At 42.4% G+C, this 27,986-nt stretch overlaps 1 protein-coding gene across 2 annotated transcripts; it reads left to right on the top strand.

The window, feature by feature from the left end:
* Positions 1-208: 208 nt before the first annotated feature.
* ADAT2 (adenosine deaminase tRNA specific 2) lies at positions 209-26,682 on the top strand. Of its 2 annotated transcripts, none has more exons than XM_068985403.1 (6): positions 209-304; positions 16,749-16,853; positions 19,740-19,890; positions 23,270-23,376; positions 25,999-26,071; positions 26,162-26,682. In XM_068985403.1, the coding sequence occupies exons 1-6, from the start codon at positions 209-211 to the stop codon at positions 26,203-26,205; spliced, it is 576 nt and encodes a 191-aa protein (XP_068841504.1). In that variant the 3' UTR covers positions 26,206-26,682. The 2 variants fall into 2 exon arrangements, with proteins under 2 accessions (XP_068841504.1, XP_068841505.1); XM_068985404.1 differs by lacking the exon at positions 209-304 and adding an exon at positions 5,826-5,946.
* The last annotated feature ends 1,304 nt before the right edge of the window (positions 26,683-27,986 follow it).

The following is a 27,986-nucleotide window of genomic DNA, read 5'->3' as shown; positions in this document are numbered from 1 at the left end:
GCGTGGACTATAGCTGAGCAGTTGCCCTTTTCTGTTGCAGCCGCAGCTCACTGGTCCGGGGCGCCCAGGTCCGTCCAGAATTTGCTCCCGAGTACCTCACTGTTCGATTCCCCCGGAAACTACGACCCGTATCCGCCGCGTTCCGCAGCCTGTCCTCTTATTTCCCCGCGGCCTCTGATGCTGAGGGAGACAGCCCGGGTGCAGCAGTATGGAGGCGAAGGCGGGGTCCACCGCGGCTACCGATGGCGCGTACTCGGTGTCTGCGGAGGAGACCGAAAAGTGGATGGAGCAGGCGATGCAAATGGTGAGGGGGTCGGGGCGTGGACGCATAGGATAGGAACTTTCTCCGGCTTATCCCGACCGAGCATTTGAGTAAATGTCCCCGGGGTCCTTTCTGGGTCTTAATAATCTCGATGGCGCTCACAATCTCTGGGTAAACAGTTGGCTTTTACTGTCCTGAAATGTACTTTAGTCCATTCTCACGTGGCTCTGAGGGAAGGAAGAGAGGAAATACAGAAATTGTTTCTTTTTCACTGTTTTGAAGTAAGCGTCAACATCCCTATTCGGGGGCTGCTGGCACGTGCGTGCTGTGTCCCCTTCTTTCCTGTGGACGCTGGCAGATCCGCGACGTTACATTATTTTGTATGTATGACCCCTTGAACCTACCTAGGACAAGGAAGGAAGCTGAGGATTCTTTTGGTAGAGAGCAGGATAAGAACAGGCCCCTGAGCGGTCAGATTCCGCCATTCATTCATTCAGCCATCCGTCCTCTTGCCCTCTGCCCTTTCTTCCCCCACTCCCTTCAGGACTCCTGATTAAGGAGGGGTCTGATAAGCTTTGTGTGCAACCCAATCTTTACCCGTACTTATGTGTGCCAGCGAACTCTTTAATAGGGATAAAAGTGTATTTGGCGTGTATGTTAGGAGGAGCCTGGTGGGCCGCAGTCCATGGGGTCGCTAAGAGTCGGACACGACTGAGCGACTTCACTTTCACTTTTCACTTTCATGCATTGGAGAAGGAAATGGCAACCCACTCCAGTGTTCTTGCCTGGAGTATCTCAGGGACAGGGGAGCCTCATGGGCTGCCGTCTCTGGGGTCGCACAGAGTCGGACATGACTGAAGCGACTTAGCAGCATAGGTATATAAATCTTAGACGCACAAATATGCATATTTTTAAAAACTTGTTTCTATAATATGGAACTTTTTGAAAGTGGTGGTGGTGGTGGTTTAGTAGCTAAGTCATGTCCGACTCTTGCCATCCCATGGACTGTAAGTGACTCAGTAACAAAAAAAAATCTATTTTGTATTACGTTCCAGTAAATGCCAAGTATACACTTTTAGGTATAATTGAGACAAAAGTTTTACAAAATGATGCTTAACCTTCCTATGCACAGTTTTCCTGGTATTCCTCTTTCATTCCATTTTGAAAAAACAAATGCTGGTCATGATACCTGATTTGATTTCATGATGCAGTCTTTCAGTCCACTTCAAAATTTACTCTCCCCATTAAACTTAGAGGATGCGTAACTTTTTGTTTGGCACTTTAATGTTCACATATGCTTTGAAAGGATCTTCCCTGGTGGCTCAGACGGTAAAGCGTCTGCCTACAATGCCTACCATGTGGGAGACTGGGGTTCAGTCCCTGGGTCGGGAAGATCCCCTGGAGAAGGAAATGGCAGCCTACCCCAGTATTCTTGCCTGGAAAATCCCATGAATGGTGGAACCTGGTAGGCTACAGTCTATGGGGTCACAAAGAGTTGGACACGACTGAACGACTTCACTTCACTTATGCTTTAAATGATTAATTTATAATATGGAACTGTTTGTCCTGAACTCATTTTATGTTACTAAATTCTTCCAGCTGGAAAAAAGGAGTTTTCATGTGATATCAAAATCTCTCTCCTTCCCTCAAATGATTTCAATACTATCATATGCTGGGCAGCATAAGTCATGAGGATGATAGTAAATGCACGTGAATGTTGAAATGTCTCAAATTAAGCTGCATTTACATCTTTCTATGGATAAGAGACCTGGAAGTCAGGGGATGTGGGAATCCTGAAAATTTTTTGTCTCTTCTGTTTATTTTCATTTGCTTCAGAAACTATCCTCAGAATATTTAAGGGGAGCTTGCACAGATGAAATTTTGAGAGATCCTACCATAGCCAAGTTTATTCAGCCATTGAACGTTTCCCCTTTGTGCATCAGAAATGTGTTTTCTTTCTCTCCTTTCATATCCTCCACGCTATTCTCTAGACTTCTGGACTGAACATTTGAGTCTTTTTACTACCTTTTTTTAAAAAAATTAAACTTTTAATTTTGTATTGCAGTATAACCCATTAAGAATGTCGTTATAAAGAAAAGAATAGTGATAGTTTAGGTGGCTGGCAAAGGAACTCAGCCATACATATACATGTATCCTTTCTCCCCCAGACTCCCTCTCATCCAGGCTTCCACAAAACACTGAACAGAGTTCCCTGTGCTATACAACAGATCCTTGCTGGTTAACCATTTTAAATGTAGCAGTGTGTACCTATTTGATATGACCTTGGGCAAGTCACTTTATCCCCCTAGGGTACTGCCTCCTACTCTATGAATTGGGATGGTTGAACTCCTAGTAGTCTCTAGGGTCTCTCTGGCCTTGACATTATTGTCTCAATGTAAAGTGAAGTTGCTTAGTCATGCCCAACTCTTTGCCATCCCATGGACGGTAGCCTACTAGGCTCCTCCATCCATAGGATTTTCCAGGCCAAGATTCCTGGAGTGGGTTGCCATTTCCTTCTCCAGGGGATCATCCCCACCCAGCGATTGAACCCAGGTCTTCTGCATTGCAGGCAGACACTTTACCATCTGAGCCACAATTGGACTATAAACACCTAAAGATGTGGTTGCCTAGTTTATCTACACAGGGTCAAGGAGGTCCTTAGTTTGCACTTTGTTTTTTTGGCCAGTAGTATATGTTTCTTCCCACTCTAGAATTCTTGCCTGGAGAGTCCCATGGACAGAGGAGCCTGGTGGGCAGCAGTCCACAGGGTCACAGAGCTGGACACGACTGAGTGACTAACACACACATATGTTTCTTCCAGGTCTTAAAAAAAAGGGAAAAGAATGCTTGTGATAAATCTTGGACTTTGTCCAACCATCCCTGCCACCTCCACTAAAGAAACTTCAAATCTTAAACTATTTTGAAGACTTGTAGAAGTAATCGAAAGTGTCCTGTATACTTCTGAGAAGAGTTTACAATCAGACCAGAAGCATAGCTAGTACCAGATTCAGAGGCAGCTAATGTGTTCTGAGGAATTTGAAAGTGAGGTGTCCAGTGCACATGTAATAATAGGGAGGATACTAGCATACTTGCAGCACCTGGACAGAATAGACATATTTATATGGCCAATTCAAGTGGCTGAGTGTTTGGCTGATGTTGGTGTTTGTTGAGCGAAGGCCTGGAGGAATTGGAATGGCGATGGATTCTTTAAAGTATATGATGAAAGGCAGAAAACATAAAAGAAGAATGAATAGGTTTTAGTTATATAAATATTGAAGATTTCTACATAGTAAAAAGGTAAGATACAAAGTAACAAAGCAAAGGATAGAGGGAAAATATTTGCCATGTAAATAAAAGGACAGGTTTGATATAACCTTGATATATAAAGAACCTTGGCAAAGAGATATACACCCTAATATTGAAAAAGTCAAAGGATATGAAAGAACATGTTATTTCTAAAAGAAACACAGATAATGAACAAGTTAACAAATGTGCAATTTCACTAGTAATAGATTAAATTCAAATTAAAAAGAGATATAATTTTTCAGTATTCTTGTCTGGAGAATCACATGGACAGAGGATCCTGGCGGGCTATGGTCCGTAGGGTTGAAGAGAGTCAGGCACAAGTGAAGTGACTTAGCATAATTTTTCAGCTGCTAAATTGGCAAAGGTCAAAAACTTGCAATGATTGTTGTAGAAAAGGATGTGTGTGTGAGGAGTTGGTTAGTTGGTTGCTGAAATTGGGGCATCTTTTCTAGAAGGCAACTTTGTTATATACATATAAAAAAGCCTTAAAACTGAGTTTATCCTTTGATCCAGTAATATCTTTATGGTATTTTTTTCCCAAATGAAAATATTTTAATGTTTTCTGTTTCTGATTATATAGATAATTCATAGTCATAAGAAATTTATTTTTATAAATTTATTGACATCAGTTCAGTTCAGTTCAGTCACTCAGTTGTGGCTGACTTCTTTTCGACCCCATAAATTGCAGCATGCCAGGCTTCCCTGTCCATCACCAGCTTCCGGAGTTTACTCAGACTCACGTCCATCGAGTCAGTGATGCCATCCAGCCGTCTCATCCTCTGTTGTCCCCTTCTCCTCCTGCCCCCAATCCCTCCCAGCATCAGAGTCTTTTCCAATGAGTCAACTCTTCACATGAGGTGGCCAAAGTACTGAAGTTTCAGCTTCAGCATCATTCCCTCCAAAGAAATCCCAGGGCTGATCTCCTTCAGAATGGACTGGTTGGATCTCCTTGCAGTCCAAGGGACTCTCAAGAGTCTTCTCCAACACCACAGTTCAAAAGCATCAATTCTTCGGCGCTCAGCCTTCTTCGCAGTCTAACTCTCACATCCATACATGACCACAGGAAAAACCATAGCCTTGACTAGACAGACCTTTGTTGGCAAAGTAATGTCTCTGCTTTTGAATATGCCATCTAGGTTGGTCATAACTTTCCTTCCAAGGAGTAAATGTCTTTTAATTTCATGGCTGCAATCACCATCTGCAGTCTTTTAAATAAGTCGAATTACATATTCTCTTCATAATTGTAAGTATCCTTTTTTCCTAGGCATAATTATTTCTTATTTTAGTTTATTTTCCTCTTACCCCCATCCCATAGTTCTTTTATTGCTCTGGAATGAATTACCAAAATGGGACATAGGATGTATGTATTTTAAAGCCATCTGTCTAGATGTTTTTAGGTTGCCTTTTAGAACTATACTGCCCAGTATAGTAGCCACTAGCATATGTGGCTAGTTATTTCATGAATAAGATGAAATTAAATATTCAGTTTCTCAGTCACGTTAGCCGCTTTTCATCTACTCAGTAGCCACACATGGCCAGTTGCAACCATATTGGACGGCACAGATCAAAGGACGTTTCCATTACTATCGACAGTTCTGTTGGATAGCACTGGCCTGAAATGGTCCCAAGTCCATCCCCTGTGTGAGAATGTTCTGTCCTACCCCTGTTCCTACCATCCCTGGAATTATCACTACTGAACATTAGGCAATGTCATAGGTGAGAAGTAATATCTGTGTTACATTTCTTGTTGTTCTTTGGTGAAGTTATCAAACTTTAAATAAAGTTCTCTATATTTTATTATTGTTTTGTAAAATCGCTATTTTTCATGACAGTTTTCTTTTGGAGAGATAGCGTATAATAAAGGTCATTGTTTTAATCATCACAGCATATAATTCTAAGGGTGTAGGCTTAGAATCAAATAAAAAAAACAAGAGCATTGCACTATTACATTCCAGACACATCGCCATGGGCTGTGTTTCATTCTGACCATATGTTTGGTTGTTGTTCAGCCACCACTAAGTCATGTCCAGCTCTCTGTGACCCCATGGACTGCAGCATGCCAGGCTCCTCTGTCCTCCACTATCTCTTGGAGTTTGCTCAAATTCATGTCCGTTCAGTCAGTGATGCTATCTAACCATCTCATCCTCTATCATCCCCTTCTTCTCCTGCCCTCAATCTTTTCCAGCATCAAGGTCTTTTCCAGTGAGTCGACTCTTTGCATCAGATGGCCAAAGTATTGGAGCTTCAGCTTCACAACAGTCCTTCCAATGAATATTCAGAGTTGGTTTCCTTTAGAAATGAGTGGTTTGATCTCCTTGCTGAACAAGGGACTGCTGAACAAGAGTTTTTTCTAACACCACAATTTGAAAGCGTATCAGGTGTGTATTATTACTGTCTTCGTTTTCAGATGTGGACATCGAGGTTTAGAGTTAAGTAAGCTTCCCACAGTTAGGGAGCTGGTAAGGGTAGAGATGTGATTTGAGCCCAGCCGCCTGTCTTCACCCCCAGTTTGTCCTGTGCTGTGTTTGGTTGCTCACTGCTCCCCATTGTACTCTATTGGACCCCTCTGCCGATTCACTTTATTCCCACTGACTACCATGCATTGGGAATCCTAATTAGACATTTGGACTTTTTTCCTCTGTGAATTTCTAGATATATTCTCTTTTGCCCAATTTTATTATTAGTTTCTCTTTTTAAAAACCACATTGTAGGGACTTCCCTGGTGGTCCAGTGGCTAGGACATCTTACTCCCAATGCAGGGGGGCTGGATTTGATCCCTGGTCAGGAAATTAGTATGTAGATCAAGCAGCAACAGTTAGAACTGGACATGGAACAACTGAGTGGTTCAAAATTGGGAAAGGAGGTATGACAGGGCTGTACATTATCACTCTGCTTATTTAATTTATATGCAGAGTACACCATGTAAAATGCTGGGCTGGATGAAGCACAAGCTGGAATCAAGATTGCCCGGAGAAATTTCAACAACCTCAGATGTGCAGATGATACCAGCCTAATGGCAGAAAGTGAAGAGGAATTAAAGAACCTCATGATGAGGGTGAAAGTTGAGAGTGAAAAAGCTAGCTTAAGATTCAGCATTCAAAAAACTGAGACCATGTCATCCAGTCCAATCACTTCATGATAAACAGAAGGGGAAAAAGTGAAAGCAGTGACAGATTTTATATTCTTAGGCCCCAAAATCACTGTGGACAGTGACTGCAACTATGATATTAAAAGACACTTACTCCTTGGAGAAAAGCTATGACAAACCTAGACAATGTATTAAAAAGCAGAAACATCACTTTGCCAACAATGGTCCCTATAGTCAAAACTATGGTTTTTCCAGGATGTGAGAGTTGGATCATAAAAAAGGCTGAGCACCGAGGAGTTGAATCTTTCAAACTGTGGTGCTGGAGGAGACTCTTGAGAGTCGCTTGGACAGCAAGGAGATCCAACCAGTCCATCCTAAAGGAAATCAACTCCGAATATTCACTGGAAGGACTGATGCTGAAGCTGAAGCTCCAATACTTTGGCCACCTGATGCAAAGGGCCGACTCGTTGGAAAAGACGTGATGTTGGAAAAAATTGAAGGCAAAAGAAGAAGGGAGTGGTAGAGAATGAGATGGTTAGATGGCATCACTGACTCAGAGGATGTGAATTTGAGCAAACTCTAGGAGGTAGTGCAGGACAGGGGAGCCTGGCATGCTGCAGCCCATGGGGTTGGGAAGAGTCAGACACGACTTAGTGACTGAACAACAGCAGCAACATGGAAGTAGATCCCACGTGCTGCAATTACGAATTTGCGTGCTACCACTAAAACATTCTGTGTGCTGCAGATAAGACCTGGCACAGACCAATAAATAAATATTTTTTAAAAGTTCTGGTGTGCCTTAAAAAAAAATGGTTGAGAATGCTTCGTTCTAAAAAGAAACAAAAAATTACATCGTAGGAACTGTTTGTATTTTATAGCTATTTCTAGGAATAATTAATAAGGAATCAGTGGAGATATACAGAGAAGTTCTCCATTTGTTTATAATAGTGAGGAATTTGAAAAATAGCCACGTGTGCTAGTCAAACAATAGGGGACCAATTAAGTGAATCATAAATATTTATGCAGAGAAGCACTATGTAGCCTTAAAAAAATCATGTGCTGAAAAAATGTTACTCAACATAGAGAATTGTTGGTAATATGTTTCTAGATGAAAAAGGCAGACTGCTGAACGGTATATATAGTATAAATCTACTTGACTTTTTAGAAAGCTACAAATATGTATATGCAGGCATAGGAAAAAACCTGAAAAATTTCTATTACAGAATAATACCAGTGATCATATTTTGTAGTGTTGGGATTAAGAGTGGTTTTAATTTTTTGGTGTGTGAATTTCTTTTACCCCCAAGTTTTCTGCAATACTTACTTTACACTTAGGAAAAAAGAAAGATTGAGTGTATAAATATATCACCAGAGAGTCAGAGGGAGAAAAGTTGCAAGGTTTCTGGAATAAATCGTGTATTATAGTTGCTTTTTCTGGGCACCTAATATTAGTATAAGATTATGGCATGTCTGAGGGAAATTCAAAAAGAAATCAAGCGCAGACACATAAATTGTATCAAATGTAGTGTGATTAAATGTTTCTTTGTGTTAGGCCTTGTGCCATGCGCTTGGCCTACAAAGGTGAGCAGAACAGGTTTGCTAGGGCTTGGGTCTAGTGCTTCCCTCCAGGAGCATGCTGTTTAATTGATGAGATTAAGCCGCACACAAATGAAAAAGTTAATAGTAGCAAGTCCAGGGTCCACAATAAGAGGCAAACATAAAATACTATCAGATAATAGGTGACAAGGTCCTGAGCAAGTTAGCTGAGTGAAATTACAGGATGCTTTCTTAACTTGAAAAAGGGGAATGGGAGGTAGGTGAGTGGAAGAGAAGAGATGGGTTCTCAAGGGGAGGAATCAAGTACAAAGAAATGGAGACTCAGTCTTGGGTTAGGAGGGGATCCAACTATCTGTCCAGAACAGGACTTCCTAACCAGGGCTCAGGTTTTAGGAGGAATCTATAAACCCTGATGCTGTGTGTAAAAGTGTCACGTGCTTGTGCCTTTTTCAAGTGGGTGTGTCCATAACTTTCACCAGATTCTCAGAGGGGCTCCAAGAAGCTTAAGGACAAAGGACCTGGAAGGATAATGAAAAGTTTGGCTGACTCAGTTGGCTGGTGGGGAGCATTGGGTGATGGCTGGGAGGCTCTTGGTCTCCAGGTGTGGAGAAGTTTAGTGTGTTACAGGAGAACAGAGCTTCTCAGAGTCATGAGCAGTAACAGCTCTAGTGTCGTTTGACCTTTTGAACGTTATTATTTTCTACCTAAGAGTTGTCCTGGCCGAATTGTCTTTTCCTCCAATTTTCTTTTTTCTTTTGTAGGAGATATACTCGGGTACTATTCAAGAGTCTATGCACTCTGACCCCCCTCCTCCCTTCTGCTACCACCAGATCTCTAGAAAGTAGTTTGTAGGAAGGACAGCTTTAGAGAAACTGCACAGTCTCTTCCGTCCTAGAGCTGTCTTTATCTGTAGCAGGTGGACCCTGGCTAGAGTGCAGGAGATGACATTTGAAGAGCAAAAGAAATGACATTAAAGACATTTGGAGTAGGGACCAGTGTTTGAGCCAATGAGAAGAGAGATTTCATTCTTCAGTTTTGAACCTTGGTAACTTATTAATTTATGAAAGACAAAATCACCATTTTAAATAGTAACGGAGCCTCTCAAAAAAGATGAGGTGGTTGAAAACCTACCTAGGTACAATTCAGAGCCATTCTGCAGGATCTTTTGTGCATTTATAATGAAACGATCAGACTTGGCAGAAGAGGTGGTGGGAATGTTGGAAAGTACAAGATGGGATGGATTAAAAAGTCTTTTCGGTGTAATTAAATCTGTTTTGAACTTCACAGCAAAGCAAATATATGTATTGGATATATGCGTATACACACGTGACTCGTTTCTGTGGGGCTGTGAGGTTGCTCTCGCCACCTCCTCCCTAACTCACCATTCCACCTGCTCACTCCTCACCCTCAGTTTAGGCCATTCCTCATCAACAGCATTATTTGCCCTTTTCAAGTACGATTGTCACTCATGCTTTCTGTCTAATTGGGACTGCAGTGGAAGGCATTTTCACAAAAATGAAACAGGAATATAATATAGAGTGGGAAATGGAGTTAAAAGCAGATAATTTTCTTGAAGGAAACGAGAAAATCCGAAGGAAAAAATGAAAGGCCCAAGTCTTGTCCCCTCTCTGGGTGCCTGAGTGTGGCCCTGGCTGTTTTCCAGGTGAACAAGTCAGGATGTGGAAGGAACCTCACCGGGCAGCTTGGGTTTGCCTCTGCCTGCCACCTACTCCCTCCTTCCCTCGGCTCTTGGATCCTCAACTGCACGTTTGAAATGAACAAGTAGCCTCACGTAGAGCTCTTCAGCAGACAGGTTTACAGATAATCCTTGTCATGTGCCCCCCTGTTTGTTTACTCTGTTTTTCTTTAAACTTTCTGCATCTCACTCTTGCTGAACGTCCCCTTTCCCTTTGTCCCTTGAGCTAGCGCTGCTAAGAACCCAAGCACCAGTAAAGTAGCTGGTCAATGGTGACTGGAGTAGACATTAGAGGCAGAGCTGTGGCTGAGAACCCAGGAACCTTGCAGGTGCTCCACAGAGATTTGTTGAACAAGTGAGTGGAGGATCCAGATTGCCTCGGCTCTAGGCCCAGCCTCACACAGGGACTGATCCTGTAACCTTCCCATGGCTCAGTCACCTCATCTGTAAAATGGGGAAATCACAAACCAGTCGCACAGGGTTATAAAGTACATGAATTAATAATGTGCCTGAACTAGTCCTACATCAGGGGGAGCATTCCAACAAGCTCTCAGCTCTTATTATTTGCAAGCTCAGAATCAGAACACTTGACATACAGACACAAGAGTCTGTTGTAATAGAAACTAGAAATGTAACTTACACATAAGCCCGTCTTCAGGCTACTGGTTTTCATTTCCTCCATCCCACCCAAACTGACCCTTCTTGGCCCAGTATTTTCCTTGGATCCTCTATAACCCCAGATACTCCTGGTTTTCCTCCTACCTCAGTAGCCATCTCTTCTTAATTGCCATTGTAAGAGCCTTCTGGTTTATTCCACCTTTTATTTTTTTTAATGTTTCATTTTGAAATAATTACTAATTCACAAGAAGTTGCAACACAGTATACAGAGAAGGCCCCAATACCCTTCACCTAGCTTCCTCTAGTGGTAACATATTGCATAACTGTAGTGAAATATCACAGCCGGGAATATAACATTAACCTGGTGTCTGCAGTGCTTGTTCACATGTCATCAGCTTTATCTATGCGCTTGGGTGTGCATCTGTGTGTGCAGAGTTCAGTGCAGTTTTGTTACCTGTTTTGTTTGATCACAAGTCTCCTCTTGCTGCCCCTTTATAGCCACCATCCTTTCCACACCCTAATCCCCAGCAGTCACTATTCTCCATACCTATAGTTTTGTCATTTGGGAATATGGTATACTTGAATATGGCACCTTTTGGGAATTTTTTTTTTTTTCCCACTCAACGTAATTTCCTTGAGTCAATTAATAGCTGACTCCTTTTCGTTGCTGTGTAGTTTTCCGTGGGTGGATGCAACATACTATATTTAACCAGACAGCCCTTGAAGGACATTTGGGTCATTCCCAGTTTTGGATTAGGAGTAAAATTTCATTGAACATTCATGTCTGTATATGACATTGTGTTACTGTATGAACATAAGATTTCATAACATTTCATAAGATTTCATTGTACCCAAGTGCAATCATTGGGTCATATGTTAAGTGCATGTTTAGCTCTTTAAGGAACTGCCAAACCATCTCCCAGGGTGGCTGTAACAATTTTACATTCCTGCCAGCAATATATGAGATCCTGTTTCTCTGCTTCACTGGCATCTGTTGTTAATACTTTTTATTTCAGCCATTCTGGTAAGTGTGTAGTGATATCTCATTGTGGTTTTAATTTACATTCCCTAATGGTTAATGATGTATCCATCTTTTCATATACTTATTTGCCATCTGTATGCCATCTTTGATAAAATGTTTTTTAGTATCTTTTGCCCATTTTCTAACAATTTTTTTAAACTGTTGAATTTAGGGCTTTTTTTTTCATAATCCAGATCTAGACTGTTGTTGATTATGTTGTTATTCAGTCACGAAATTGTGTCTGACTCTTTGTGACCCAGCCATGAAATTAAAAGATGCTTGCTTCTTGGAAGAAAAGCTATGACCATCCTAGACAGCACATTAAAAAGCAGAGACATTACCAACAAAGGTCCGTCTAGTCAAAGTTATGGTATTTCCAGTAGTCATGTATGGATGTGGCAGCTGGACTATAAAAAAAAGCTGAGTGCTGAAGAATTGATGCTTTTGAACTGTGGTGGTGGAGAAGACTCTTGAGAGTCCCTTGGACTGCAAGGAGATCCAACCTTACACTCCTAAAGGAAATCAGTCCTGAATATTCATTGGAAGGACTGATGCTGAAGCTGAAACTCCAATACTTTGACCACCTGATGCGAAGAACTGACTCATTGGGAAAGACCCTGTTGCTGGGAAAGGTTGAAGGTGGGAGGAGAAGGGGATGACAGAGGACGAGATGGTTGGATGGCATCACCAATGCAATGGACATGAGTTTGAGTAGGTTCTGGGAGTTGGTGATGGACAGGGAAGCCTGACGTGCTGCAGTCCATGGGGTCACAAAGAATCAGACACGACTGAGCAACTGAACTGAACTCTGTGACCCCATGGGCTGCAGCACACCAAGCTCCTCTGTCCTTCACTATCTCCCAGAGTTTGCTCAAATTCATGTTACTTGAGTCAGTGATATTATCTAACCATCTCATCCTCTGTCACTCCCCTTTTCCTTGCCTTCAGTCTTTGCGAGCTTGAGGGTCTTTTCCGACGAGTGGGCTCTTTGCATCAGGTGGCCAAAGTATTGGAGCTTCAGCTTCAGCATCAGTCCTTCCAGTGAATTTTAGGGTTGATTTCCTTTAGAGTGGACTGGTTTGATCTCCTTGCTGTCCAAGGGACTCTCAAGAGTCCCCTTAAATATGTGGTTTATAAATACTTTCTTCCCATTTTAGCTTATCTTTTCTTCCTCTTAACAGGATGTATTAGTTTTCTCTGGCTTTGGTAACAAATGCCTGCACACTTGGTGGCTTAGAACAACATAGGTTTATTCTCTTATGATTCTGGAGGCCAGGAGTCCACTCAGTTTCACTTCCCCCAAACCAACGTGTCAGCAGGGCTGTGCGCCCTCTGGAGGCCTTAGAGGAGAATATATTTCCTTGCCTTTTCCAGCTTCTAATGCGACATTTGGCACCCCACTCCAGTACTCTTGCCTGGAAAATCCCATGAATGGAGGAGCCTGGTAGGCTGCAGTCCATGGGGTCACTAAGAGTCGGACACAACTGAGCGACTTCACTTTCACTTTTCACTTTTCACTTTCATGCATTGGAGAAGGAAATGGCAACCCACTCCAGTATTCTTGCCTGGAGAACCCCAGGGACAGAGGAGCCTGGTGGGCTGCAGTCTATGGGGTTGCACAGAGTCGGACACGACTGAAGCGACTTAGCAGCAGCAGCAGCAATGCGACATTCCAGGCTTGGTTCATGGCTCCTTCCCACATCTTCAAAGCCAACAGCGTAGAATCTTCAAATCTCTCTGCTTCCATCGTCCCATTGCTTTCTACTTTATGTGTCTAATCTCTCCCCGCCTCTCTCATAAGGGCAGTTATGATTGCATTTGGGGCCACCTAATAATCCAGGATAACTTTCCTATCTCAAGACCCTCGACAGATATTTGATGGATGAGCACATGATTTGTCTTTCTTGTGCACCCCAGTTTATGTGTCATCCTGAACTTATTTTAAGTTTCACTCTCTGTGTGACGATTGCCTTAACGGTGCTGGTTCTTACTGTCTCCTCCCTCCCCAGCTGGCAGTCCTCCTCCCAGCTTTCCTTCCTGCAGTAACCTATGGTACATTTTTTATTTGTATATATGCACCAGACCTTGGAACTCTGCAGTCTTTCAAACTTTGCGCAAACTGGGTATGCTTTAACTGTTTTTACAGAACTGGGACAGAACTAGCCTGTGGGTAGTACATGACCCAGTTCTGAAGAACGTGGTCTTATGGCTTCAGATACTGTCTCCTTGCACGTCTCCAGGCCTCAGCTTTATCCCACTACTCCAGATGCAAGAGAAGTAGCATATGCTCCCACAACATGCCTCTCCTTTCACCACTGTTGGCCAAATGAAAAGTGTCAGCTGAGCATGTTTGAAGCAGCTAAGGGACCCACGCTAGCGTTATGATAGGGTTATTGCTGGGAGCAGGTGGCTAGTGCAGGAGACCGAACACACACTGATTTCAGCAAAGCCTTCAGCTTGGCACTTCGTGTGCCCTGTGGTGTGTGTAAATACCTCTGCTTCAGTAGGACTGTAGTCTTCTAGAGTGTCTTCCAGCCTGCCCAAACAGGAAATGCCATGCCTTTCTAGAAACAGTGGTACTTGGGTTCTTTAAACCATAGTGAGGTGGAAATGACTACACTAGTCCAAGGGTCGCAACCGTTTCAGGTTCTTTCCCACCTGTGGTGTCCGGGCATCCCAGAAGTAACCTGCCTGTTTTTGCTGTGTGCCTGAAGAAGTATTCCTTAGCTGTCCTGGGCCCCAGAACTGCTGGGGCTCCTTCAGCCACCATGGTGGTGGTTTAATCGCTAAGTCACATCTGACTCTTTGTTACTCCACAGACTGTAGCCCACCAGGCTCCTCTGTCCATGGGATTCTCCAGGCAAGAATACCAGAGTGGGTTGCCATTTTCTTCTCCAGGGGATCTTTCTGACCCAGGAATCAAACCCACATCTCCGGCATTGCAGGCAGATTCTTTTACTGCTGAGCCAGCAGGGAAGCCCATTCCCTCAACCATAGGGCTGGAAGGAAAATGGACAGCTGGTGATGGAGGGGTGACTCTGCAACTATAATGATCGGTTTACCATCCCTGGGATGGTGGCGGAACTGTGCCTAACCTTACTTTTTTCATTTGTATTTTTCAGTTGAGATATATTTCACATGGGTTTCCCTGGTGGCCCAGCAGTAAAGAATCCACCTGCAGTGCACGAGCCGCAGGTTTGATCCCTGGGTCAGGAAGATCCCCTGGAAGAGAGCATGGCAACCCACTCCAGTATTCTTGCCTGGAGAATCCCATGAACAGAGGAGCCTGGCGGGCTACAGTCCATGGGGTCACACACAGTCAAACACGACTGAAGTGACTTAGCACGCATATTTCACATACAGTGAGATGCACAGGTCTTAGATGTATTGTTCATTCAGTTCTGAATGATGCAGACATCTATGTAAGCCACACCCTTATCACGATAAAGTTTTTTCTTCCCCAGATTTTCCTCCCCAGATTGTGTCCGTTTCCAATCAAGCTACTCATCCCTGTTCATGATGGTACCACTGTGTGTACCTTTGTGTTTGATTTCTTTTGCCTTAGCATGTCTGGGATTCATCCATGTTGTTGTGTGTATCCGTAGTTTGTTTCTTTTTTATTGCTGAGTAGTATTCCGTGGTTTGTTTATCCATTCTTTTGTTGATGGACACCAGTGCTGTTTCCTGTGGCTGTTATGAATCAAGCTGTTATGAACATTTTTTTTACAAGGTTTGATTGTTTGTTTTTGCTGGACACATATTCTCTTCTCTTAAGTAAATACTCAGGAGTGGAATAAGCTAGTTGTTCATAGGCTCTTTGTAGGTGTACTTCTTGGGGTTTCCGAAGTGGTAAATGACCTCCTTGCCCGTGCAGGAGATGTAAGAGATGCGGGTTTGATCCCTGGGTTGGAAAGATCCCCTGGAGAAGGAAAGAGCGACCCACTCCACTATTCTTGCCTGGAGGAGCCTGGAGGTCCATGGTCCTAGGGTTGCAAAGGGTCAGACACGACTGAAGCGACTTTAGCACACATGTGTTTTTACTTCTTAAAGAAACTTCTAACATGCTTTTCAAAATGGGTGTGCCAGTTTTGTATAGAGTGCTCCAAAGCCATTATTGTCTTGCTTAGAACAGAGATTGTGGGCACAGGGAGATAAGCAGTCTGGTTACCTTGATGCTGTTGGAACACCAGAGGATGTTTTCTGTAATTTTTAAAGCATCAAAAAGATTAAGCAAGTGGAATTTCAACAAAGAAATAATTTTTAAAAAGACTTATAAATGTTACTTATTCTTCTACCTGTTTACAAATACATATGGGCTGTGCTGTGCTAAGTTGCTTAAGTCATGTCTGACTCTTTGCAACCCTATAGAATATAGCCAGTTGGCTCCTCTGTCCATGGGATCCCCCAGGCAAGAATACCGGAGTGAATTTCCATCCCCTCCTCCAGGGGATCTTTCCAATCGAGGGATTGAACCCGCGTCTCCTGCATTAGCAGGCCGTTCTTTACCGCTGTGCCACCTGAGAAGCCTGTACTCTGTCAGAAAAGAGTGCTCAGTTCAGTTCAGTAGCTCAGTTGTGTCTGACTCTTTGTGACCCCATGGACTGCAGCATGCCAGGCTTCCCTGTCCATCACCAACTCCTGGAGCTTGCTCAAACTCATGTCCATCAAGTCGGTGATGCCATCCAACCATCATCCTCTGTCATCCCCTTCTCCTCCCGCTTTCAGTCTTTCCCAACATCAGGGTCTTTTCCAATGAGCCAGTTCTTCACATCAGGTGGCCAAAGTATTGGAGTTTCAGCTTCAGCATCAGTCCTTCCAGCGAATATCCAGAACTGATTTCCTTTAGGATTGACTGGTTTGATCTCCTTGCTGTTCAAGGGACTCTCAAGAGTCTTCTCCAACACCCCTGGCAGTATAAGAACAAGAGTCAAAAGTAGTCTTTGATCAGTCCTGCTTCTAATAAAAGAAAATTTCAGGGAGCTCAGGACCTATGATGGGGATTTGTTCTTGAGTCTCTCTCAATACAGACACAACAGAGAATAAAGGCACTGAATACTGGAGTATGTTTTAGAAAAGGGGACACTGAGCCACGTTTCTTTGCTCTGACGTTTGTTCGTGTATGTACTCCTTAGGCCGCCTGTTTCTCTCGTCTTTTCAAGTATTGAACATCACCTGTTAGATTTTCCACTTTGTCTTTTAGGCCAAAGACGCCCTAGACAATACTGAAGTTCCTGTTGGCTGCCTTATGGTCTACAACAATGAAGTTGTGGGGAAGGGGAGAAATGAAGTTAATCAAACCAAAAATGTATGTGAGTTGAATAGTATAATTGGAAACATATGACAATGATGGTAGGTGTGGAATGGATTTCTCGTGGTTGGTGGCAACATGGATCTGTATAGTTGGGTGACCATAAGTGGAAGGACAGTTTCCTGAAACCTTTCAAAATGTCTTTTTTCTTTTTCTGATTATAAAAAGTGATCCATACTGATTTTCAAAATTTTGGATAATTCAGAAAAATTTAATGAAGCAGTAAATTCTTTGGGTCTGATTTTCCATTTCATAGAGCTTTAACACGAGTAAAATCCAGGAAGGGTTTTATTACATCAGAGTGTCCATATAGAAGAAATGAGTCCATCTCCATTTTAAGCAAATGTAATACCTGGAAATTCGACTTTATAAGACATAGCAATTTAGCTCATATTGTATAGCTCATATTGTTTAGCTCATATTGTGAGGCTTTCCTGTTAGCTCAGTTGGTAAAGAATCTGCCTGCAATGCAGGAGACCCTGGTTTGATTCCTGGGATGGGGTGATATGCTGGAGAAGGGATGGTCTACCCACTCCAGTATTCTTGGGTGTATAGTACCTTTAATTATTGTGTTCCTCCTAGTCAATTAAAAAGTCACCCTCAATTGATAGCTGTGAAGGTATAAAAGGATTGTATAAGGAAAGCTATTCCTATATCAGGTAATTCAGTGGAGTACAGTCTCCACCACCTGCTGTCTCTGAACCTGCAGGTACATTTTAAAAGCTTCCGTGACTTTACTGTGGTTAGGTTGAGAAGTTATGAATTAAGGAAACACTTGTTGAATGTGGTATCACCACACGTGTTACAGTGAGTAGAAATGAAATCATAAGTTTTAGGATTATAAGAAGTGCCCGGGGGACTCAAGGTTAGCTTATAAGTTTAACACCCCTCATGTTGACTTTGATCTTACTTGGGAGCCGGAGAACGAGCTGGGGGTGCTATGAGCACTCTCAAGTTCATTCATCACACCTATCAACAAGAAAACTCAGATCTAGTGAAACACAAGCAAAATAGGAACCCAGATTCACAAAACAATTGTTATGTGGACATCAAGATGCCTGTAAGATGAGTAATAAGCCATGCGTGTGTATGTGTGTTAGTCACTCAGTCGTTTCCGACTCTTTACAACTGCATGGAATGTAGCCCGCCAGGCTCCTCTATCCATGGAATTCTCCAGGCAAGAAAACTGGAGTGAATTGCCATTTACTTCTCCAGGGGATCTTCCTGACCCAGGGGTCAAACCCTGGGTCTACATTGCCGGCAGATTCTTTACCGTCTGAGCCACCTGGAAAGCCCAACAAGCCATAGTACACCAATTAGTGAATCTACAGATACTTATTTGGGAGTAGAATTTTGTATTTTAAATAATTGTCATATCTCCCTATTTGTATTTTGTGGTTCATTGGAGAAGGAAATGGCATCCCACTCCAGTACTCTTGCCTGGAAAATCCCAGGGATGGAGGAGCCTGGTGGGCTGAAGTCTATGGGGTCTCGAAGAGTTGGACACAACTGAGCGACTTCACTTTCACTTTTCAATTTTCACTTTCATGCATTGGAGAAGGAAATGGCAACCCACTCCAGTGTTCTTGCCTGGAGAATCCCAGGGATGGGGGAGCCTGGTGGGCTGCTGTCTATGGTGTCGCACAGAGTCGGACATGACTGAAGTGACTTAGCAGCAACATAGCTTACTTAGCTTCTGGTTCTTCAGCAGTAAAAGAGTTGATTGAAATGATTTAGGTCAGTGATTATTTCTTGAGAACTATGAGGACGTTTGATTCAGTAATTCTGAACCTGATTTCTAAAAAGCACCCGAGTTTTTTTAAGCTCCCCAGTTGGTTCTGGTATGCAGTCAGGTATGGGACTGTCTTTGCCAAAGAACCTTCCAGCTCTGAGTTTATCATTCTGGGCCAGCAGGGCTCCCATCTGCCTCTGGCTTCCATGGCCCCTTGGCCACTGTGCCAGCACTTTGCACAGGTAAATGAACACCTTTCTGTTTGCCCCACCGAATTTTATGCTTCTGGAGGACAGAGACTTTTTCCCCCACAGAGGTTAGTGCAGTGCTTGTACATAGCTGACACTAAGTGTAAGTTTACTGATAAACATGTTTATCATGAATACTATAAATAATTGCCACACAGCAGAGTACATATATAGTGTTACGTGTGACTATGCTTCATATAGTTCATATCACTTTATGAGATGTAGATACCAGAATTTCATTTGGGAAAACTAAGGCTTGGAAAAGCTATGTAACTTGCCCAAGGCAATACAATTAGTAATGTCATAGTCAGGATTCAGACTGAAGTATGGTTGACTTCAAATTTGGTGCATTTCTCCTATACTCTACTGCTCCCAGAAGGTATCTGAAACTGACACCAAACCTCTGCTTCTCTCTAGAGTCTGCCAGTATATAAAATCCTATCCCAGAGAAAATGTAAGTGATGATATCCCAGTGATGACATTCTAAATATAGATTTGTTTAGAGTGAGGTCAGTGACAGTCTTGAAAACATATTTGAACCTAAAACATATGCTTATGAAAGTTTCAGGTTCCTTGGAAATATTCAGGAACCATAGACATCTTTTTTTATTTGAGACTTATCTCTCTGGTATTTTAATTGAAAGTGTCCCCTAAAGTACTTAGATACTTAACTAAAAATAGAGCAGTAATTCCTGTGACATCTCAGATTAGGTATCTTTTGTTGGCAAGGCTATGGTACTTGAACTAGGAAATCCACTGTCAGCTGCTAAGGGTGTCCTGAAACCTTTATTCGCTGAAATGTTTGCAGAAACAATAGGCCCGTTTTTCATATTTACTTTGGAATATTTGTAAAATACTGTTACATGTAGCCAACAAGGTCAGTGCAGGCAGCTCTCTTTCCAGGCTACTCGACATGCCGAAATGGTGGCCATTGACCAGGCCCTAGACTGGTGCCGTCGCCGCGGCAGGAGTCCTTCTGAAGTGTTTGAACACACCGTGCTGTACGTCACCGTGGAGCCCTGTATCATGTGCGCAGCTGCTCTCCGCCTGATGAGTATCCTTTGACTTCACAGGTTCGTGTCTCGCACTCATCTCATGAACTCAAAAATGGAAAGTGGAACGAGAGTGGGAGGGAGGCTCCTCCCACCAGAGGGAGGAGCTTATATGTATACAGGTGGCTGAGTCACGATGTTGTACAGCAGAAACCAGCACAGAATTGTAAAGCAATTATGTTTCAATTAAAAAAAAAAACAAAGGCATCAGTGTAAAACAAAAAGTCCAGACAATGTTATAAAACAAGATTCTACTATATGAAAACAGAATTATGAAACAAATTTTGGAAGATGTACTTTACAAAATACAGTGTTCCTTGGCCAAAACATTTTTTAAGAAAGACTTTTGAATAATGAAGTCTTTTTTTTTAATATCAATAAACTATAACAAGCAAGTGAGAGCAAGAAATGCTTCAAGCTAACTTAAACTGTCAGGTAAAGACAGACCATAAATTAGACTATTTAACAGTGTACATGAGAAAAGACCTGAAGAATATACACCTATTTTGCCTTTGGTGAACAGATTACAGGTGACTTAAAATTTCTCTTTCTCTGTTTATAAGTCTTTATTGTTTCAGTTCAGTTCAGTCGCTCAGTCATGTCCGACTCTTTGCAACCCCATGAATCGCAGCACGCCAGGCCTCCCTGTCCATCACCAACTCCCGGAGTTCACTCAAACTCACGTCCATCGAGTCAATGATGCCATCCAGCATCTCATCCTCTGTTGTCCCCTTCTCCTCCTGCCCTCAGTCTTTCCCAGCATCTTTTTCATTGAGTTAGCTATTCACATCAGGTGGCCAAAGTATTGGAGTTTCAGCTTCCACATCAATTCTTCCAATGAATATTCAAAGTTGATTTCCTTTAGAATTGACAAATTTGATCACCTTGCAGTGTGAGGGACTCTCAAGAGGCTCCTCTAGCACTATAGTTTGAAAACATCAGTTCTTCGGTGCTCAGCCTTCCTTATGGTCCAACTCTTGCCTCCATACATGACTATTGGAAAAACCATAGCTTTGACTATATGGACCTTTGACAGCAAAGTGATGTCTCTGCTTTTTAATATGTTGTCTAGGTTCATCATAGCTTTTCTTCCAAGGAGCAAGTGTCTTTTAATTTCATGGCTGCAGTCACCCTCTGCAGTGATTTGGGAGCCTAAGAACTGAAAACTGTAAATAAATGGGAAGTTGATACAGTTATAGCTCTTCAAATTGTATCTTTCACAGAGTAAGTGACACAAATACTGAGTACAGCAAGTTAGCCTCTAAAGATCTTTTTAAAAATTGTTTGATAGTTCAGCAATTGTTGAATCTCATGCTAGCATACTCTTACGTATTTATTTTGGTTGTTGCTGTTCAGTCACTCAGTCGTGTCTGACTCTTTGCGACCTGTGGACTACAGCATGCCAGGCTTCCCTGTCCTTCACCATCTCCTGGAGCTTGCTCAAACTCATGTCCATTATTTTGGTATGTGGGTGTGAATCATTTAATCACTAAAAATAATAGAGAGGGTTTTGAGTATGATAAGACATACAGTTTCCACTTTGTAAACTCTCTGCCCATCATGCCATCCAGAGTGGCTCCATTTTAGTTTGGTTGATTCTGAGCCACAGTTATATTTGCTTGAGGAAAGAACAGAGGAAAAATCTGTTATTTTTAACAGGTGAAAATCTCTGGATTAAATTCCTGCCTCCCTTCTGGCTCCAATTCTCTAGTGATTCCAAAATATCTCCTTTAGGAGAGGCCAGAGAGAGCGCCAAGCTGCAAGCTTTTAGCAAATATACATTCGGTTTTCACTCCATTTGCAGTTGTGAGATGTTAATTTTTAAACCTCTTTCTTTTGTGTAACTAGATTGTGAAGTGAAGTGAAAGTTGCTTAGTCGTGTCCAACTCTGCAACCCCATGAACTATACAGTTCATGGAATTCTCCAGGCCAGAATACTGGAGTGGGAAGCCTTTCCCTTCTTCAGGGGATCTTCCCAACCCAGGGACTGAACCAAGGTCTACCACATTGCAGGCAGATTCTTACCAGATGAGCCACAAGGGAAGCCCAAGAATACTGGAATGGGTAGCCTATCTCTTCTCCAGCAGATCTTCCTGACTCAGGAATCAAACCAGGGTCTCCTGCATTGCAGGCGGATTCTTTACCAACTGAGCTATCAGGGAAGCCTAAAACTAAGTTATATTCTAGAAGGAACTTCCTGAATTAAAGGGTGCTTAGACCTGGAGAACTCTTTATTACTCTGCATATTTATTATATGCAGAGTACCTCATGAGAAACGCTGGGCTGGAAGAAGCACAAGCTGGAATCAAGACTGCCGGGAGAAATACCAATAACCTCAGATATGCAGATGACACCACCCTTATGGCAGAAAGTGAAGAGGAACTAAAAAGCCTCTTGATGAAAGTGAAAGAGGAGAGTGAAAATGTTGGCTTAAAGCTCAACATTCAGAAAACAAAGAACATGGCATCTGGTCCCCATCATTTCATGGGAATAGATGGGGAAACAGTGTCAGACTTTTTTGGGGGGGCTCCAAAATCACTGCAGATGGTGATTGCAGCCATGAAATTAAAAGACGCTTATTCCTTGGAAGGAAAGTTATGACCAACCTAGATAGCATATTCAAAAGCAGAGACATTACTTTGCCAACAAAGGTCCATCTAGTCAAGGCTATGGTTTTTCCAGTAGTCATGTATGGATGTGAGAGTTGGACTATGAAGAAAGCTGAGGGCCGAAGAATTGATGCTTTTGAACTGTGGTGTTGGAGAAGACTCTTGAGAGTTCCTTGGACTGCAAGGAGATCCAAGCAGTCCATTCTGAAGGAGATCAGCCCTGGGTGTTCTTTGGAAGGACTGATGCTAAAACTGAAACTCCAGTACTTTGGCCACCTCATGCGAAGAGTTGACTCATTGGAAAAGATCCTGATTCTGGGAGGGATTGGGGGCAGGAGGAGAAGGGGACGACAGAGGATGAGATGGCTGGATGGCATCACCAACTCGATGGACGTGAGTTTGGGTGAACTCCAGGAGTTGGTAATGGACAGGGAGGCCTGGCGTGCTGTGATTCATGGGGTCACAAAGAGTCGGACACGACTGAGCAACTGAACTGAACTGAACTGAGACCTGGAGAAAAACCTCTGGTCTGGCAGCAGTGGAATTTGAACCCACGACTCTGAAGAGACTGAAGCCTAAATCCAGCACCTTAGACTGCTTGGCCATGCTACTTGATTGCAAAGCTGAATTTTTAAGACTAAGCCCAAGTTTAATTATTTTTAAGGGTAGCGTGGGCTTTCCTCTCTAGAATAGCTGGTATAAACCCACCCTAGTTTCGTCACAATATGCACTTGAACTGCCTGTTCTCTGTAGGACCTTAATTCTTTCTCAGGAATCCCGCTGGTTGTCTATGGCTGCCAGAATGAAAGATTTGGTGGCTGTGGCTCTGTCCTGGATATTGCCTCTGCTGATCTACCGAGTACTGGGAAACCATTTCAGGTAACATGAACTGTTATACTTTTTCTTTCTAATTACTCTTATCTCACCTGCGAGCTTGCAGGTAATTAGCGTGTTGTCAGTACACCAACGAGCCATGACTGAACCAGGTGGTTGCTGGGAACCTCTGGTCAAGGTCATGGAGGCCTCAGTGTAAGACTGCAGGCAGTCATTTCCAGGAGAGTGCTTAGCTGTCTCAATGAACAGAATCCCTCCAGAAGGAGAGTTCCAGCCTTCCAAGCTTTCCTCTGACAGTCTTCACCGACACCATCAGCTATGTGTAAGGACCCTACCACTATGGGCCTCTCCCCTCCACATGTGTGCCTGGCTCCGTGCTGTACCAAATTTGCACGATGCATAGTCTGTGTTGGTGACTATAGCAGCCATTTACAGTGAATATACAAAATTTTTCACAAAGTCAGTCGTTTTGCTTGATTGCCCTGTACTATTTTTGGCATCTAGCAATCAATACCTGATTTCATTTTTTTTTCCCTGCCTTTTTGATATTGAAATTTCCCCCAGGCCCAAGAATCCACTTAGAAATTCTACTTTCTCTTTAACTTTGACACTTCTCCCAGAGTTTTCGTGTTTAAGGCTATGATCAGAAGGAATTTTTATTTCAGAGTTTGGTCTCTAGACAAATACCAGTTCCCATAAATTGGTTTGATTTTTTTTTCTCTCTAAGATGTAAGGTTAATCTTAAAAGTATTATGCTTTAAAAAAGAAAAGGACTTAACAAATGCTGGACATGGTGTGTAGTTAACAAAGATCTCAGATATTCTTGGGAGAATATTAAGTACCTATGAAGGGCTAAATTTGGTTGAATCCCAATGAGAACAAGTTTTGGAAAACATTCTATTTTGAGTTTTCCCAGCTGAACATTGGCTTTCCCAACAAGCCCTGCACTTTTGAGAACAGATAACTTTTACCATCACATCAGAAAAGAAACTGTCATAGGATGGAGAGTGAGCAGTACAGTTAGCTTGATCCTTAAAACAATCTGCAAAGTGATTTGCTTTCTTCCAGTCACTTCCATCAGTAACTCAGATTTTGCCTACATAACTCTTTGCAAATGAATTGCCGACTCTGTACTTCATTTATGAGAAAGATCTGAAGAATTCCTCAAAGCTTCTCAGCTGAACAAAGATGAGCCCTTAGATAGCAGACAAGGGTGGAACATTTCTGTCCAACATGCCAGTGATGTTGCCAGTGACATTACCAGTGACCACATCACGTTGTGCTCCTTCAAAGGCGTGTATATTTTGACTTCATTTTATTGCTCTAATTTCTTTCCTTTACTCCCTTAATAATCACCCCAGCACTATCAGCTGGTTGTCTCACAACCTAAGCTTATTCCTGCTCTTTCCCTGAGATGATCTGCTCAGTCTCTCTAAATATTCCCTAATATTAAGTTTCATCCCCCTACTGTTATCCCAATTTCTTATTCTTTCACATGTTGATCTTTTCTTTGAAAGAATCAAAGATAGAAGAGACTGAACACTCAAAAAATATCCTCTGTAGTAAGGTTGAACTAGTTTTTTCTGTAAAAAGCCTGAGAGGAAATATTTTAGCTTTTGTGAGCCACTTATATCTTTGTCACATATATATATATTTTAACCCTTTAAAATATAAAAACCATTCTTAGCTGACCATTTCTAGCTGCGGACTGCCAACCCGAGCTCTATAGAATCAAACACTTCATGGGCCCCTGTTAACGGACAGCAGATAAAAATAGCTTAGTGCTCAGTGAGCACTCACAACGTGCCAGGTGTTTTAATTAACAGGGGCTATGTTATCTAATCTCATTTTGTCATTGTCATTCTTCATTTCCTAAGTCATGTCCGACTCTTTGCAACCCCATGGACTACAGCATGCCAGGCTTCCCTGTGCTTCACTATCTCCCAGAGCTTGTTCAAATTCATGTCCATTGAATCAGTGATGCCATCCAAGCATCTCATCCCCTGTTGCCCCTTTCTCCTGCCTTCAGTCTTTGCCAGCATCAGGGTCTTTTCCAGTGAGTCAGCTCTTCGCATCAGGTAGCGAAAGTACTGGAGCTTTAGCTTCAGCATCTGTTCTTCCAATGAGTATATTCAGGGTTGATTTCCTTTAGGGTTGACTGGTTTGATCTCCTTGCTGTCCAAGGGACTCTCAAGAGTCTTCTCCAGAACCACAGTTCCATAGCATCAGTTTTTCAGTGCTCAGCCTTCTTTATGATCCAGCTCTCACATCTGTACATGACTACTGAAAAAACTGTACCTGTGACTATCTAATCTCATTTAATTTTCACAAAATCCTTTTGGGTTAATTGCTATAATTACCTATATTTTACATATGAGGGAACCAAGGCATAGAAAGTTGAAGTATCTTACACAAGATCACATAACTAGTAGGTGTACGGGGATCACGCAGTTAGTTGATTGAAAAATAATAATGAGTTGATCAGTGACATTTAATTGAGGTCTTTTTTTGGAAATATGCTTCCTTACTTATTTTACTAATATCCATGAGACGTATTGACGTTATCTGAAATACGTTTACATAATGGTGTATGTGTTGCCATTTTCATGGAATGCAGCGCACATTTTCCTAGGCCTGTGTTCATTCTCAGCTTTCTTATTTCATCAGTGCACCCCTGGATATCGGGCTGAGGAGGCAGTGGAGATGTTAAAGACCTTCTACAAACAAGAAAATCCAAATGGTCCGTTTTCCCCTCCTGTGTGCACATACTTGGTTGGTATGAAGCCAGTCTGCGTGGGCCTACCTCTTCATTTTCTCTTTCTTTTCACAGCACCAAAATCAAAGGTTCGAAAAAAGGAGTGTCACAAATCCTGAAGTTGTTCTAATGAAAGACTCATGCCCCTGGGATGACATTCTTGGACAGAAAGCTGTTGACATCGTTGAAGCATATGTTTGTATATTGCCCATAATTTGCAGGAAAATGGTTTCTCATCATTTGCTCTGTTAAGGGAACAAACGAGCACTTTTTAAAAGGCTGACAGTTGCAAACAACTCCTAGCTTTTCCACAAGCTGAAAGACCATTTATAAGAAGGGGAAAAGTTAAAGATTGAGATTTTAGAAATTAGCAAGCAGTGCCTGTTCTTCATGCCAAAATCATTATGCCTGGTCCAGGAGTGCACTGACTTTCAGAGGATGTGTATCCAGACTCAGTTGCCTGGTGTGTCTGCCTGGAGAGCATCACCCGACAGACAGCTGCTCCAGGCCTTTCAGACGGGGACCCTTCATCCTTAGCAGCCACCACGTTCTCCCGGGTTGCATGTGTAGGGGAGGGAGACTTCCTTGGAAGTTGTATTAATATATGAATCATATACATATTGGACCACGATTCTGTGGTCCTTAGAAGAGAATTTTGCTTTTATAAAGCATTTAGAGAAAATACATACTTTTAAAACACATGTTCATCATTTAACAGCATACTGCTATCATAAAACCTTATTCATGCCTTCTTTGAAGATGAATCATCTTAAAAATAAAAGAAATGCCTAAGTGGATGACTCTTTCTTTGTTACTGAGCAACTCTACTGTGCCAGGCCCTGTTCGTTCACTGAAGTGAAAGTTGCTTGGTCGTGTCCCAACTTTGCAGCAACCCCATGAACTGTAGCCCTCCGGGCTCCTCTGTCCATGGAATTCTCCAGGCAAGAATACTGGAGTGGGTTGCCATTAGCAAAATGAAGTATCCTGCCCTCATGGAGCTTCTAGTCTAGCAGGAGGAGACAATGATCATAATAGATTATACAGTATGTTAGAGGTTGATAAGAATTATGGCAAAAAGAACAAGGCAGAGGGGGTGGGCATGCCCCTCAGTAGGAGGAATGGTTGCAGGATTAAATAGAATGATTCATTACACCTGAAATCAAACACAGCTATTTCTCTATGAAAATCCAGATTTAGAATTTAAAGTCTACAATGTAAAAGTGACTTCCCTGGCAATCCAGTGGTTAAGACTCTGAGTTTCCACTGCAGGTAGCAAGGGTTCCATCCCTGGTTGGGAAACTAAGATCCCACATGCCATGCAGCATGGCAAGAAAGAAAAAAGAAAAAATCTAAAATGTGAAAGTGTGAGCACAGCCCTAGAAAGGGTATCCACAGCAGGAAGCTCGGATACTCACCTTCCTGACTGTAGCAGTGGTTGCCACTATGAACCTCAGCTTTGCAGAGCCTCTTGGGGATGCTCTGTGTCTGCCCAGAAGGGGGCCTCGCTGTTCCATCAGAAACCCAGCTCCAAGCCTTGGAAGGCAGCTCCTTCTCGGTTGCATTTCTTCAGTGGATTCATTTACTTGATGCAAAGCATCTGTATTTGTTGGTTCTGCCATTTGAGTGATGTCTCTGACTTGTTTGTTTTGAATTACATTACAGGCTGGAATGTAATTGTGGTGAAAGGATTTTTATATTGCCGAGAGTAGCAGCTAATCGCAGTTACTTACTACAGAGGGTTTATAATGGCATGGTTTTGTACGTGTGTGTTTTTAACTGCATTTGAGAAGTTTTATGGAGAAGAATATGCATGATTTTCAATCTATAATAATTTTTCATGTACCTTCCATTCAATTTCACCTACTTTAAAAATGATCTTCTCATTAAATTTTAGTGCTTT

Source organism: Capricornis sumatraensis, chromosome 13, assembly GCF_032405125.1.
Source record: "Capricornis sumatraensis isolate serow.1 chromosome 13, serow.2, whole genome shotgun sequence".
NCBI classification, from domain to species: Eukaryota; Metazoa; Chordata; class Mammalia; order Artiodactyla; family Bovidae; genus Capricornis; species Capricornis sumatraensis.
The sequence above is the reverse complement of the archived record's forward strand: the minus strand, read 5'-3'. Positions and strand labels throughout refer to the sequence as shown.

Excerpts from the sequence above, each read along its gene's own strand:
- ADAT2 (XM_068985403.1), top strand. The coding sequence starts at position 209 with ATGGAGGCGAAGGCGGGGTCCACCGCGGCTACCGATGGCGCGTACTCG. Across the intron at positions 16,854-19,739 it reads AAGTTAATCAAACCAAAAAT|GCTACTCGACATGCCGAAAT; the intron begins GTATGTGAGTTG and ends CTCTCTTTCCAG. Across the intron at positions 23,377-25,998 it reads GTACTGGGAAACCATTTCAG|TGCACCCCTGGATATCGGGC; the intron begins GTAACATGAACT and ends TTATTTCATCAG.